The sequence below is a fragment of the Neofelis nebulosa genome, chromosome 7, assembly GCF_028018385.1.
Source record: "Neofelis nebulosa isolate mNeoNeb1 chromosome 7, mNeoNeb1.pri, whole genome shotgun sequence".
Lineage (NCBI taxonomy): Eukaryota > Metazoa > Chordata > Mammalia > Carnivora > Felidae > Neofelis > Neofelis nebulosa.
In genome coordinates, this window is record NC_080788.1 from 113,533,694 (window position 1) to 113,550,024 (window position 16,331).

The 16,331-nt window shown below is 33.9% G+C and overlaps 1 protein-coding gene across 15 annotated transcripts in view; it reads left to right on the top strand.

The window, feature by feature from the left end:
• The window catches only part of GPHN (gephyrin), a 633,256-nt gene that overhangs the window by 7,519 nt on the left and 609,406 nt on the right, over window positions 1-16,331 (top strand). The window contains exon 1 of one of the 15 annotated variants that reach the window (XM_058739367.1): window positions 2,070-2,090. The exons of the other annotated variants lie outside the window; for them this stretch is intronic. Coding sequence (XP_058595350.1) covers window position 2,090 — 1 coding nt within the window. The 5' untranslated portion in view covers window positions 2,070-2,089. Of the gene's footprint in view, window positions 1-2,069; window positions 2,091-16,331 lie in introns of those variants that run through there. 15 annotated transcript variants of the gene reach the window in all.

Consider the following 16,331-nt stretch of genomic DNA (forward strand, 5'->3'; position numbering starts at 1 on the left):
AATTTACATATTTCTTTGTACTTTGACATTTCAGGATCATGGCTAATTGTGTCTGCCTGATGCTGAAAATGTTAATAAAAATGCAGAAACTCATGAAAGGAAGAGACCAGCTTGAGTGCTAAGTGGAAATGTACTGTTAAGTTTTTTTTTTTTTTTTTTTTTTACAAACATTAAGAAAAAAGTATACTTAGAATTAATGATCTTTAAAGTCTAATTCAGGTTAAGAACTTTTGGATATCTTGGACACAAGAAATTGAATAGGGTAAATACTATTTTCAGACACAAAAAGGATGAAACATTAAAAATGTGATCACCTTTTCTCCCTTCCACTTAAGAGTCAATAGTGAATTTTGATCCTAATGCAAATTTTAAAAATTATGCTATGATAGCATTGATGTCTCCATGATAGTAGTTACATTTGAATTTAGTTGCAAATGGGATAGCTTCTGAATACTTAGCATGTTGTTAATGAATTTTAAAAACTTATGGAGTATGTTTGTGTTATTGTAAAATATGTAACAGTACAGAAAGGTAAAGTGTAAAATTAAGCCCTACCACTCTACTTTCCCAGTCTCTTTCTCTCTAGTGTTAATCATTTTTAAGATTTTTAATTTTGGGGTGCCTGAGTGGCTCAGTTGGTTAAGCATCTGACTTCAGCTCAGGTTATGATCTCATGGTTCATGAGTTCAAGCCCCCCATGGGAATCTCTACTGTCAGTGCAAAGCCCGCTTCAGATCCTCTGTCTCCCCCTCTCTGCCCCTCCCCCACTCACTCGCTCTCAAAAATAAACATTTAAAAATAAGAAAAAGATTTTTATTTTTGTTCTTCTGTATACAAGCATATGTTTATTACATCAGAGTTTGCAAATTGGCAGACCAATGGCCATAACTGACCAATAAACATGATTCATTAGGCCCCGGCTGTGTTTTTACAAAGAAGTGTGTTTCTAATATTTTAAAAATATATTTCATATAAACCCATATTTTTAACTTTTTAAGATTCAGCAACATGGCAACCTCTTTTTCATATGACAATAATTGGTTAAGTGGTTGTCCCCTGGAAATAGAGCATGTGTTCTCCAGTTTCTCTCAATTCCCACTGAACCTATTTATATTCTTTACCTAGCTCTGTCATTTGAATTTGTGATCTTTGCTCATACATAGTATTCTGCACCTACCACCCTTTCCAGCATGTCTTGGACATGTTTTCATATTAGTGAAAATAATAATAGTTAACTTTTTTGAGAGCTTACCAAATGTAAAATGCTTTTTAGAGCCTGTCATAGAGCCTATTAATTTAATCCTCATAATAGTATCGCTGTTTTACAGTTGAGGAAATTATAGCAGAGAAAGATTAAGTAATTTGCTCAAATTATTTTGATGGGCAAAATTTAAAGGCCAAGCTGCAAGTCGAACCCATGTAGTCTCTTCCTAGAGTGTAAGCTCTTAACACATTATACTTCTTGGCATGTAACAATTAGTACATATAGATATAAATTTTTCTTTTTATGCTGTATTTAATCATCACTCATAGGTTATTCTGTATTTAATCATCAATCCTCAATTGATGAACCTTGAGATTTCTAATTTTTCACTGTGACAAATGTTGTAGACAGTAACATTGTACATTTATCATTGCATATTTGTGAGTTTTTTTAAATGTGAGATTAATTACTCTAGACTTTTTGGGTCATTGGTATATGAATTTTAAAATTTTGATAGAAATTAGAAACTTGCCTTCCAAAAATAATGTCTAATTATAATTAATATTCTCCTCTTCATTTGGTATGATCTTTTTTGTTACTTAACTGGTTCTTTTGAGATCTCTTTCTTGAATTACATATGTGGATTAGTACCCTTTTACTGCAAATGACAGGTACCTAGCTCAAAATTAAGTGAAAATGGGAAGTTACTAATTTACGTAGCTATGTAGGAGTATGGAGGAAGAATTGATTTTAGGATCTCAAGCAGTGTGATCAGGGAATTAATATAATCATGAACTCTTACTCTTCATTTCAGTGCTTTGTTTTCCTGAGTATGATGCAAGTTGCTCCTTTGTCCTTCTTTGAACCAATCATTATGACTAGGAGAGTGAGTACTTTTTTTCCCTAAGAATATAGTCTATTACATCTTTTCCTTTTTCTCCTGCTTTCTCCTTTTCCTCTTTCTCCTGCTTCTTCCATGAAAAGGGTTCTCTGGCAGATAGTTATAAATTCAAACTGGAGCAAGTTAAGTTGTGAGAATTAGTGGGCTAAACTCAGGACCCCTTAATATCAATAGTGGCTAATTGATTTGTCAGTTAACTATGACTGACTTCCACTTCTTCATGCTGTGTTTAAGAATGCTTATCTAATGACATTTTAGAATAGTAATATACGTGTAATAGTAAGATTTTACTGGTTTTTACAACAGCCTTTTTACGTTACTTTATTTTAAACTTATGATCAGTTATGGGTCTTTAGTCTTTTTTTCCTATGAACAATCTCTCCCAGTGTTTTCTAAATTTTGTTCTAGCAACACTTCTCTGGGAGATATTACAACAGGTATGGTGTGAAGAGGTTTTTCTTTTCTTTTCTTTTTAATTTTTTTTAATGTTTATTCATTTTTGAGAGACAGAGAAAGACAGATAGGAGTGGGGAATGGGCAGAGAGAGAGGGAGACACAGAATCTGAAGCAGGTTCCAGGCTCTGGGCTGTCAGCACAGAGCCCGACGCGGGGCTTGAACTTACGAACTAGGAGATCATGACCTGAGCCGAAGTCTGACGCTCAACTGACTGAGCCACCCAGGCGCCCCAAGAGGTTTTTATTTTCAAATAAATTTGAAAAAAAGTGCTGTATAACATCCCTTCTTTTGGAGATTCATAGTATATTAAAGCATATTAGCATATTAAAGACATGAGTGGTATTATGGTTGTGGATCCTGTTGAACTTTAGTGTTTCTAAAACTTTTTGAGAATGGAACACTTTCTCAAGGCACACTAGAATTCAATACTTCTTTGGGAAATTGTGTTTTTTCCCCCCTATAAATGGTCTTCTGGAAGTCCGTGTAAGACCCTTATATTTATTCTTTTAGCTTTTTGCTGTAGAAATAGTGGTTACCTATAATAATCTCCACCATGAAGATTCTTTTAGTTTGGATTTGTATATATATATATATATATATGTATGTATATATACGTGTGTGTATATGTATATACACACACACACACACACACACACACACACACACATTCAATTGCTTACCAATTCCCATTTCTTTTTTTTTTTGTATTAAAATATTGACTGAATATATTATTCAGAAAATCTGTGATAGCGAAAACTAGAAAGAGCAATCTTGTTTTGTTATTATTATTACATGAGAGAGAACATTGGATCGAATTGTTTCGGATTTTTCCAGTGGGAGTTTGGTATCATTATCTGTGAAGTGTGAAGTTGAAGAGATGCTCTCTAAAATCTCCTTCAGCTCTAAAATCTTATTAATCTCAAACTCAGAACATGCCTCATATTTACCATTCTATTATTGCTTGTATTCATGTTATCTACAATCTGTTACTGACAGCACAATTATTGATCTGAAATGCCTTCCTTACTTCAAATAGGAAAAATTGCTAGACATCGACACTGACATTCATACCAAATATAAATGGAAATAAATGTCTGTTACTTCCACTGCATAATATGTGCAATTTATTTCCTTCAATATCACATGCTACAGAGTTCAAATCACAAAGTGCTTAAGATTTGGAATAAACATTACATACATGTAAGTGTAATAACTGTCAAGCTTAGAAGAATGCTAGTGATTTGGATGTATTGAAGTATTACATTTTTCTTCTTTAATTAACAGATATATATCAAGATCTGGAAAGCCAAGATAGTACTCCTCCCCTGCAAAAAGTTGTAAATATTTCGCTTACATATTTAAAATAAAGCTGTTGTAAAAATAAGACCTATAATTCTAATGAACACTATTGTTTTAGGATCACACAGATACTTGGAATAGTGGGTTCTGGATTAGACCACCTGGGTTTATACCTAAATTAAATGAAGTTAAATTTTTAGAGTTACTTAACTTTTCTAAGCTATGGTTTTCTCATCTGTAAAATGGGGAGTAATACCAATGCCCTCCCTAGAGGGTTGTTGTGATAAGTGAGATAACTGTAAACATTTAATGAACGTGCCCACATATAAGTACTCATTAAATGTTTGTTTATTGTAATAACTTTGAGTGTAATTACCTTTATAAACATGGTAATGGAAATCCATAAATATAACTGCTATTATTATTATTATTATTTTATTATTTTTAAGTAAGCGCTTTGTGTGATGTGAGGCTTGACTCATGACCCTGAGATTAAGAGTTGCATGCTCTACTGACTGAGCCAGTCTGCTACCCCACTAATACATCTTTTAGATAACTGATCTAGTCATGGTTTATCTTCATGCTGTTTTTCCACTATTTCGTATTATCTTCTTTTAGGAGCAGCATTAAAGATTATTATTATACTGGGGTTGTCTTGATCTAAATTCTTATTTTCTATCTTAAATTTTGGGCTGTTAGGGTAAGAAGATGGTATTTGTAGTGTAATAACTAATGACAATTTGAGATTTTTGATATATACATTTAAAGTAAAGTATAGATGGGAAACTGTTTCTGATATTCTTTAAGTCTTATTAAGATCTGTGGAGAAAACTGCCTCTACCTATGTGGGTAATTTAATGGAGTTCTATAGTAAAGAAAGTAGAAAAGTTTTAAATATTATACAAATGATGCAGTAATACAGGGTGGTAAAGCAATAGTAAAATAAAACTACATAGATGATTGTTGATTTGTAGAAGAGAGATTTTTAATTGGTAGATGAGGAAAAGAGTAAGCCCCAGGGATAAGGAGCCAAGACTTGGGCCTGATTGTGCTTGGATTGAAGTAACAATTAGTTGGGGTATAAGGCAAAGGAATATTATGTATAAAAAGGGGGAAATACTTATGAAATATCAGATGCCAAAAGAAAATCTGTAGAATTTACAGCATTGTGCAGATTGGTCTGTGAAGTATTATTAGGTGGAAAAAAACCCTGTCAACTATACATTGTGGTGAAACATTCATGCTTTTCTGATTTTTAATGCAATTCAGAAGTGGGTCATATCTAATATATGAGAAACTTGAAATGGAGATCCCCTACCCGCATAGTAGGAACTGATAAGCAAAATAATTATGGATCTGATTTTATTACTCTGTTGTTTTCCTGCCCATGATTAATATATTAGTCTGACTGTAGTCTGACTTGTTAACAAACAATACAGACCAGTTCAATATTGTCTTAGTCCTTTTGGGTTGCTCTAATAAAGTACCATAGACTGGGTGGCTTATAAACAACAGAAATTTATTTTTCATGTTTCTAGAGGCTGGCAAATCTTAGATCAAGGTACCAGCAGCTGATCTGATGTCCAGTGAGGGTCCACTTCCTGGTTAATAGACAGCTATCTTCTCTTTGTCTTCTCACATGGCAAAAGTGGGAGGGGAAGTCCCTGGGTCCCTTTTTTAAGGGCACGAATTCCATCCTTATGACCCCATCACCTCCCAAAGGCCTCACCTTCAAACATCATCCCACTGATTTTCACATAATGAATTTTCGGAGGACACAAACATTCAGCATGTGGCAAGCATGTGATTTGCTTCACATTATGTGAGGCTAAAACCACTAAATATTTATAGTGTCATCCATCCTTTGAGTATGAGGAGTTAGTTGTAAAGTAGGTTTACATTTTAAGTCATTTATATATTAAAAACACTTGCCAAGTACTGTATGATAGAATTTACCAAACTTTTTCTGTAAAAGGCCAGATAGTAAATATTTTGGGCTTTCTGGACTATATGATTTCTGTCACAGCTATTCAGGTCTGCCTTTGTAGCATGAAAGTAGTCATAAACAATATGTAAATGCATGAGCACAACTGTATTCCAATAAAACTTTGTTTATAAAAATGGATTGTGGGCCAGAGTTGGCACAAGAGCCATAGTTTGCTAAACCATGCTCCAAGACATAGTCTGTGTTAGAAAAGTATAATTCCAAATTACTTGTATGTGAATTGAACTTTTATGTTAGTTAAAATTTGCATTTATAAACCATCACAAAACTTAGTGGCTTAAAACTACAGTTTAATGCCTCTTACATTTCTACAAGTTAACTCAGTGGTTCTGCTGTAGGTGGCATTAGTTGGGGTTCTGGTATAGCTGCAGTCGTCTGGAGGCTTAAATGGGACTGTTGTCCAGGGCCTTGGTTCTCCTACATGTGGATTTATCCACATGGCTGATTCATTAGCCTCATGGTGTGATGGCTGGGTTCCAAGAAGCATTCCAAGAGCAAGCATTATGAGAGGGAGGAAGCAGAAGCTGCCAGCCCAATTAAGGAATAGGCCTGAAACTGGCACAGCTTCATTTTCACCATTTTTTATTGGTCACAGCACTAGCCCAGAGTCACCGTGGGAAGAGACTAGGAATACTAGGAAGAGTGGTTAGTTGGGGGTCGTCAAAGTAACTGTCTATCACAGAATTGTTCAAATTGAGCTAGCTTTAGTAAAGAGGAAATTTGTTATAAGAATAATGGGGTATCTAATCTCATAAAACCTAAGTATAGGATGAAGCCTTAGGAATATTGGATCTAGGGTTTGAAGGTCCTCAGGACTGTTTTTCATTTTTGCTTTGTTCTGTAAGTTTTATTTTGTTTCACCACAGATTTGCCTTTTTCACAATGGAAAAAACAGTGCCATCAACAGTTTCTATATTATTTATATCTTCCCATTTCAGCCATCCAGAGAAGGACTGACTTTATTTTCACAGTTGTGTTTCTAAAATTTTTGAGGAAGAACTTTGTCCTGGACCAGTCATTTGTGATCAAAGGATAGAGGTTATGCTGTACCAACCATGTGGACAGGAGCAGGGTCAGTTAACAGAAAAATGATGCTGAATATATAATCCTAAAATAGTTTACTTCTTTCTTCCCTAACCATCTGTTTATTAAGATAAAATAATTTCATAAATAATTTGTTTCCCCACTGCAGGACTAACTTACTTCTTTCTTCAGCTATCTGCCTACAGATATTTCATTTTTTGGAGAGTAGACTAAAGTAAGGACTGGGATTAGTTCAGTATCTTGAATATTCATAATAATCTCTTACTGCTTTGAGTAGGGGACAGCAGCATTTAGTATATACTATCTCACTTTGCCACTGTTAATATAGAATCAAATATGAAAGTTATCTTACTGTGCTGTTACTCATTGATTTCCAGGATTGATTTGGCTGATCTAGCTGGCTAAGTGAGTATATTTTTCCTTTGGAAAGGGTCTACTTACATACATGAAAGCAAGTAACTGTAAGGGATACTTGGTTGGCTCATTCAGTTAAGTGTCCGACTTCAGCTCAGGTCGTGATCTCGTGGTCCCTGAGTTCAAGCTCCGTGTCAGGCTCTGCACTAACAGCTCAGAGCATGGAGCTGGCTTTGGATTCTGTGTCTCCCTCTCCTTCTACCCCTCCCTTGCTTGCACTCTCTCTCTCGAAAATAAATAAACATTAAAAAACAAGTAAGTATAAGACAGAGTGAAGAGCCATAATAGAAGTATAAGCAACATACTGTGGGTGCACAGAGGAAGGAACAATGAATTTAGACTGAATGGCTGTAGGAGGGATGGTATTTTATTTTATTTTATTTTATTTTATTTTATTTTATTTTATTTTATTTTATTTTATTTTATTTTATTTTATTTTATTTTATTTTATTTTATTTTATTATTTTATTTTATTATTTTATTTTATTATTTTATTTTATTTTATTTTATTTTATTTTATTTTATTTTGTTTTTATTTCTATAATTTATTTTTTATAATTTGCATCCAAGTTAGCATATGGAGGAGGGATGGTATTTTAGAGAAGGTAGTGTTTGAGTGGGGCCTGGAAGGATGAATAACCCATCCTGGGAAAAGCAAGGAAAGTTAATCTGGCTGTCAGGTTTTTTTGGCTGCTGAAGGGGTGGAACTAGAATGTCTTGGCTAAAGTAGATGAACTTAAATATAGGTATAGGAAATTCAGTATGAACAGCTGCATGACTTATCTGATTTAACCTTCCTTAATTAGAATTACAAGAGCTAACTTGGTTTTGCTACATTCAGGCCTTAGGTGACTGTGTGGTAGTTTGAAGTTTAAGAATTAGATTTAAAAAAAAAATTTTTTTTTTAACATTTATTTATTTTTGAGACAGAGAGAGACAGAGCATGAACAGGGGAGGGGCAGAGAGAGAGGGAGACACAGAATCTGAAACAGGCTCCAGGCTCTGAGCTGTCAGCACAGAGCCGGACGCGGGGCTCGAACTCACGGACCGCGAGATTGTGACCTGAGCCGAAGTCGGACGCTCAACCGACCAAGCCACCCAGGCGCCCCAAGAATTAGATTTTTTAATTAAGTAGTTTTTCTCAAAGACTCAGATTTTTAGATACAGAACTTTAAGGATTATCTGGGCAAACCCATTCTACTAGGTAAAGAAACTAAGACCCAGTTAAATGACTTATTTAGGGTTACATGATAAAGTATGGGGCTAAAACCCAGGGCACCTTACTGGTAGTCTTGGGTATTAAAAACATTATACAGTGTATCCTTTGTAGTAAGATGATTTACCCCAGTATACACCCATTTGAATTTCCTGCTGTAACATTTTTAAAATGTGAGATATAACATGCATACAGTAAAATGCACAAATGTTAATTGCACAGCATGATGAATTTTTCATGTATATAGACTCTTGTAAGTACCACCCGAGATCAAGATATGGAGCATTTCCGGCACTCCAGAATCTTCCTTCATGCCTTTTCCTAGTCAATATCCATTTCCCATGCCATGCCCAAGTAATCACTATTCTGATTCTTGTCCTCAGGGATTACTTTTGCCTATTCTTGAACTTTGTATAAATAGAATGACTTCTGTCACTCATCATTATGTCTATGATATTCATCCATGTTGTGTGTAGCAGTTGTTCATTTTATTGCTATGTAGTATTCCATTGAATGAATGGATCATTATTCCTCTGTTAATAGACATTTGAATTATTGCTAGTTTTGACTATTGCTAATAAAGCTATTATGAATATGATTTTGTATGTCTTTTGATGAGTAAATTGCCTCATAGGTGTAGAATTGCTGGGTTGTCATTTCCCAAAAAAGTTTTACCATTTTCTATCCCCACCAGCAAAGGAAGATAGTTTCAGTGTTCTGCATTCTTGTCATGACAAATTTGGTGTTGTCAATCTTTTTACTTTTAGCTGTCCTGGTCAGTGTATAGTGGCTTCTGATTTACATTTCCCAGATGAGTAATGATGTTGAGCACCTTTTAATATATTAAGATATATTAAATATTTAATATTTTAAATACATTTTTTAATAGGGCTGTCTTACAGATTTGTAGGAATTCTTTATAATTCTGAATGTAAGTATTTTAGACATATATATGGCAAATATCTCCTTCCAGTCTGTGGCTAGTCTTTTCATTCTCTTAATAGTGTCTTTTAATAAATAAAATTCTTAGTATTAATGAAGTTTCGTTTATTAAAATTTATGTGTAGTGGGTTTTTTTTTGTGTGTGTGCATGTATAAGATATCTTTGCTTACTATAAGATGATGAACATATTCTCCAAAATTTTCTTCTAGAAGCTTTATTGCTTTCCCCTATACTTGAACTTTTTTGGTGCATTTCAGATTAATTTGTATGAATGAGGCAAGGTAGAAATCAATAGCTTTTTTTTTTTTTTTTTAATAGCCTGTGGATATCCATTTGCTCCTACTCGATTGTAGGGTACCTTTGATATAAATCAGATGGCTCTGTTTCTAGAGTGTATATTGTGTTCCACTGGTCTGTTTGTGTATCCTCACACCAGTATTATCCTGTCTTAGTTACTAGGAATTTATACTGAGTCTTGATACCTGGTGGTATAAGTTTTCCAATTTTTTTTCTCCTTCAGTGTTTTTCCTTTTGAGGGGAGCTATACTTCATATACTAATACTAAATACATATGCATCTAGAATCATTACAATACAAAAATCGATTGGTATTACATTTGGGATTGCATTGAAGCTGTACATCAATTTGGACAGAATTGCCATCTTTAACAGTATAGAATCTTCCATTCTATAAACCTGTAAACATGGATGGATATCTATCTGTTTACTTGGATAATTTTTAAAAAAATGTTTATTTATTTTGGAGAGACAGAGCATGAGCTGGGGAGGGGCAGAGAGAGAGGGAGACACAGAATCCAAAGACTCCAGGCTCTGAGCTGTCAGCACAGAGCCCAACGCAGGACTCGAACTCACGAAGTGTGAGATCATGACCTGAGCCGAAGTTGGACGCTTAACTGACTGAGCCACCCAGGTGACCCTCTATTTACTTGGATCTTTAAGTTCTCTCAGCAGTGTTTTATGATATTCAGATAATTCTATTTTATTTTTTTAATCTTTTTTTTTTTTTTTTTTTTTGAGAGAGAGAGAGAGAGAGTGTGTGGGAGGGGTAGGGGCAGAGAGAGAAGGAGACACAGAATCCAAAGCAGGCACCAGTCTCCAAGCTGTCAGCCCAGAGCTCAACGTGGGGCTTGAACTCAAGAATCATGAGATCATGACCTGAGCCGAGCTTAACCGACTGAGCCATCCAGGTATGCCTTTGGTATTCAGTTTAGATGTCTCATACATCTTTGGTTTATGGCTAGATATTTGATATTTCAAAGATGCTGTTGTAAATGATATAGTTTATTTAAATTTCATTTTCCAATTGTTTCATATTAATACATAGAAATACCACTGATTTTCTGTATTTTCATCTGTAAACCACAACCTTCCTAATCACTTTAATATTTCATAGTGTGTAGATTTTTTTTTTTTTTGTATTTTCTATGCAGCAATATCATCTGGGAGTAATGATATTACTTACTCCTTTCCAGTCTTTGTACATTTTTTCTTTGTTCCTTATTGGAGTGGCCAAGACTTTCAGAACAATGGTAATAGAAATAGTGATAGTTTTATTCCTAAACTTAGGGGAGAAAATATTTAGTTTTTCAATATCAATTATTTTGTTGGCTGTAGGTTTTTGTAGGTATCTTTATCAGATTAAAGAAGTTCCCATGCATTTCTAGTTCTCTGAATCATTAATGGCTGTAAGTTTTATCAAATGGTTTTCTGCTTTTATTGAGATAATCTGGTTTGTGTTTTTAAGTATATAATATGATGAATTACACTGATTGATTTCAGTGTTAAACTATCCTGTTACTCCTAGGATAAATCCAACTTTGTCATGATGTATAATTGGATTCAATTTGTTAATATTTTATTTAGCATTTTTACATCTATTGATAAGAAATATTAGCCTATATTTTCCTTTCTTGTAAAATTTTTGTCAGGTTTTGTTATGAAGATTTGCTGACCTCATAAAAACTATTGGGAAGTGTTCTTTTTGTCTCCCTTTTCAGTCCTCAGAAGGAGTTTGTGTTAGATTGGTATATTTCATCTGTACTAGGAAAGAATGTTTATTCTGAAGTTTGTTGATGTTAGTGTTAATTGAGTTGTTGATGTTAGTGTTAATTGAGTTCTTCAAATCTTTTAAAGACTTTTTTTCCCTGTTTTTATCAGTACGACGAAAGAATCTTAAAATCACCAACTATGATCGTATCTCTTTTCCTTTCAGTTTTTTTCAGCCTTTCCTTTATATATTCTGGAACTCTTATTAGGTATATAAAAAGTTAGAATTGTTACAATTTATGGTTGAACCATTATGTCATTATGAAATGTCCTTCTTTATCTCTAGTAGTATTTCTTGCTTTGAGGTCTACTTTGAACTGTTAACATAGTCACTCAGTCTTTTCATCAGTAATTCTGTGGTTTACTTTTTTCCTTCCTTTTATTTCAACCTATCTTATTCTTATATTTCAGACACTTATATTTAAGTGTCTTTTGGAAATAGCATATTATTCAGTCATGTTTGTTTAATCCAGTTTGACAGTCTGTGTTTTAACTGGAATGTTTATTCTGTTTATATTTAATGTAATTACTAATAATTGGATAGAAATCTATCATTTTTCTTGTTCTTTTCTATCTCATATTCTTTCTTTTTTTTTGTTCTTTAAAATTTTTCTATTTTTTGATTTGCCAAGTTTTCTAAATTTCATTTTTATTAGCTTCTTGTTTAGAGCTTCCATAATTATAATTTTTTAGTTATCATAGAGATTTTAATATTTTATTAGTATCCGTACTTTTACCACTTATTGAACAATGGAAAACTTAACACAGTTTAATTTCATTTACTTCTTCTCTGCTGTTTGTTTATATGTTTTACTTCAACGTGTGTTATAAACCACATAGACATTTTTTAAACAATCAGTGTTCTTTTGTATTTATCCACATATATACCCTTTCTAGTGCCCTTCATTTACTTTTGGAGTTCTTTGCTACCATCTGGGATAATTTCCCTTTTCCCTGAAGAAATTCCTTTAATATTTCATCTAGTGCTGATCTGCTAAATGCAGATTTTCTTAGCTTTTGTCTGTGAATGTCTCTATTTTGACTTTTTGAAGAAAAATTTTCCTCATGCTGAATTCTAGGTTGGTATCTTTTATTCTTTCAACACTACAAATACTCCTTTTCTGGCTACCATAATTTTTGTTGAAAGTCAGCCATCAGTCTTATTGTTGCTCCTTTAAAAGTAATGTGCATTTTTTGACTGCTTTAACAAATTTTTTTTTTTTGTAGTTTAAAACAGTTTGTGTAGTGTCTAAGCATGATTTTATTTGCATTCATCTTTTGCAGGAAAAATTTCAAATAAATAAATATTTTAAGTGTTGTTTCCACCCTAATCTCTCTCCTCTCTCCTCAACTTGTTAGATGTTTTGTCATCATTAGATGTCATATGTCTGTTCTGCTTATTCTTTTCTTTCTATGAGTTAAGTATTTCTACTGTTTTTTTTTTTTTTTTTTTTTTTTTTTTTAAGGATATTTATTTATTTTGAGAGAGAGAGAGAGAGAATGCAGGAGAGGGGCAGAGAGAGGTAAAGAGAATCCCAAGCAGGCTCTGCACTGTTAGCACAGAGCCTGATGCAGGAATTGATCCTATGAACTGTGAGATCATGACCTGAGCCAACATCAAGAGTCAGATGCCTAACTGATTGAGCCACCCAGGCGCCCCATCTACTAACTTGTTTTTTAAGCTTACTAGTTCTCTCATTTGCTGTGCCCAGACAAATATTAAATCCATCCAGTGAATTTAAGTTAATTTATCTTATTTTTTCAATTCTAAGAAGTCTGTATGATTCTTTTTTAATAGATTTCCATTTTTTTTGTTGACTGTCTTCATACTTTTATATATTTTGTCTACTTTTTTCTCTGTTTATGAACATATTAATAATTGCTTGAAGTCTTTGCTTATTCCACTACCTGCATCATTTCTGACTGCTGTTTTCTGCTTTTTGTCTTGATTACAGGTCATATTTTCTTGTCTCTTCGCATATGTTGTTAAGGAAGGAAAAAATATACCATGAATAATAATGAAAGGTAGAGTAGTTATATGAATAGGTGTTCATTTTTTTAAAGTTGTATAGTAAACAATATATAATTTAACTAGATAGAGGCTGAAAAAAATCTCTTCCTCCAGAGATGGTTTTCCTTTTCTTTTTTTTTTTCATTTTTTATTTTTTAAAATTTTCATCCAAATTAGCATATAGTTCAACAATGATTTCAGGAGTAGATTCCTTAGTGCCCCATTTAGCCCATCCCCTCTCCCACAACCCCTCCAGTAACCCTCAGTTTGTTCTCCATATTTGAGTCTCTTCTGTTTTGTCCCTCTCCCTGTTTTTATATTATTTTTGTTTCCCTTCCCTTATGTTCATCTGTTTTGTCTATTAAAGTCCTCATATGAGTGAAAGCATATGATTTTTGTCTTTCTCTGACTGACCCATTTCACTCGCATAATATCCTCCAGTTCCATCCACGTAGTTGCAAATGGCAAGATTTGATTCTTATTGATTGCCAAGTAATATTCCGTTGTATGTATATGTGTGTGTGTGTGTGTGTGTGTGTGTGTGTGTGTGTATACATACACACCACATCTTCATCCATTCATCCATCAATGGACATTTGGGCTCTTTCCATACTTTGGCTATTGTTGATAGTGCTGCTATAAACATGGGGGTGCATGTGTCCCTTCGAAATAGCACGCCTGTATCCCATGGATAAATGTCTAGTAGTGCAATTGCTGGGTTGTAGGCTAGTTCTATTTTTAGTTTTTTGAGGAACCTCCATACTGTTTTCCAGAGTGGCTGCACCAGCTTGCATTCTCAGAGATGGTTTTCCTTTTCAACTGTTGAGCCAATTGGCTGTGGTGCTGACACTACAGTTTAATTAAGAATTGAACTAAATTTAATTAGGGTCAGTCTGGATTGCAGTTTTAGTAAGATTTAGTTAGTCATGTCTCTTTTGCCAATCTTGAGCTACTAGGTTTTTGACTGAGAAACTGTCAGGTTGTTTCTTTACCATCTAGAAGATTACAGGAGATTAAAGTCTGTTCTTTGGAAGTTTTGAGGTTGGACTTTTGATCTCTTGCTTCACACTGCTTCAAATTCAGGCAAACATTGAAAACCTGCTTATGGTTATTTCCCTTTTCTAGCAGGTTTTTTGCTAAGTACCATGAGACTGAGGGAGATTTCACTCTGCCATTCTAGCTCATTCTCCCAGCGTCCTGCATCACCATAGAACTCAGCAAATATCCCTTTTAGCCTTGCATTTGGCACTTTCTAATTTTTAGTCCACCACTGTAAAAAGCTCTGCTGCTTTCTGTTTTTACCAGTCCTTCTGCCTGGATCAATCTCCATTCTCAGTCAGTGCCCAGAATGTTTAAATGCTCCTGGGAAAGAAATAGCAGGTGATTGTCAACTCAGCTAGCAAGGACTCTTCTCTTTTGGAATTTTAGTTTATCTACTTCTTACTTCATAAGCTCTCTGATATCTTAAGAATAGGATATCATTCATTTTTTGCTTTTGAGATATCACAGTAACTGATGTCTTTAAAGATTGAAGCAGTGAACTGTATTTTTTTCTGGTTATAAAAGTAATACATGCTGTATTAACTTTTGCTGAGTTAGGCTGCATAACAGATTACAATACTTCAGTATTTCATTGGCTTACAACAGCAAAGGTTTATGTTTTGCTCTTGCTACGTGTTAGCTAAGGCTGGCAGTAGCTTTGCTCTTGCTCCATGTGTCTTATGATTCTGAGATCCAGGCTGGAGAACAACTTCTATTTGGGACATGCTGTTCTTATAACAGGGAAAAAAAGAAAGAAATCTGGCAGAAATACACAGTGGCTCTTGAAACTTCTGGTTGGATGTTTGTTTATATGTTATTGGCCAAAGCAAATCAATAGCCAAAGTCAATGGGGCAGAGATGTTTACTTCTCTATAAGAGTACTGTCAGCTACTTAGGAACAGGTGGAGAGGATTATCTTTTTGAAGGAAGGTGGAAAGAATAATTACAAATTATAATAAAATTTACCACACATACAAACTGAAAATAAATACAGAGATGTGTAGTATTTCTAGTAGAATTCTACTTCCTGCCCTCTAAGGTCATCAGTGATGATACTTTGGTGTATATTCAGGATTGAAACCTTACTGTTACGCTAATCTGATAGTTCTTTGAAAATGATAATCTTGACATAAATTAGAAATAAGATTTTGTCTTTTTAACTATTTACTCATAATTACAGAAGAGCCCTTAAACTGGTTACATTTAGTTCTTCCTTTGCCAGGTAGTCCCCGACTTACTATAATTAATTTTCAATTTACTTATTTATTACTTTCAATTTACTTCAATTTATAATATTTCAGTTTCTAAATATAAAACATCTTTAACCAAAGTTTGGGTCTGATCCATGACATGTAGTATCATCACTTTCTTATTCTCTGAGAGAAGATAAAATTCAGAATTGTGGAATTATGTAAAGGGTATATTTTTTAAGGGAAAGAGTGCTAGAAATAATAAAAGTTAACAAAAAATTCTTGGTCCAGCTCAACTATTTCTACCTAATATATTTCACAGTAAGTTTAAAATGGGTCAAACAGACACCCTGTTAGAATGAGACTACCCATGAAGAAGGTTAGGTTTATTTAGTCATTTATAGATATTTTCATATTGAGAGCAATTTTTAGTGCTTCAGATTTTCATGAAGGGGTTTCATTGGCAGGGAAAAGTGCAAGTAACTTTATACAAATTGGGGAGGACAAGACTCATGTGTGCATTTGGACTCTGAAAGGCTC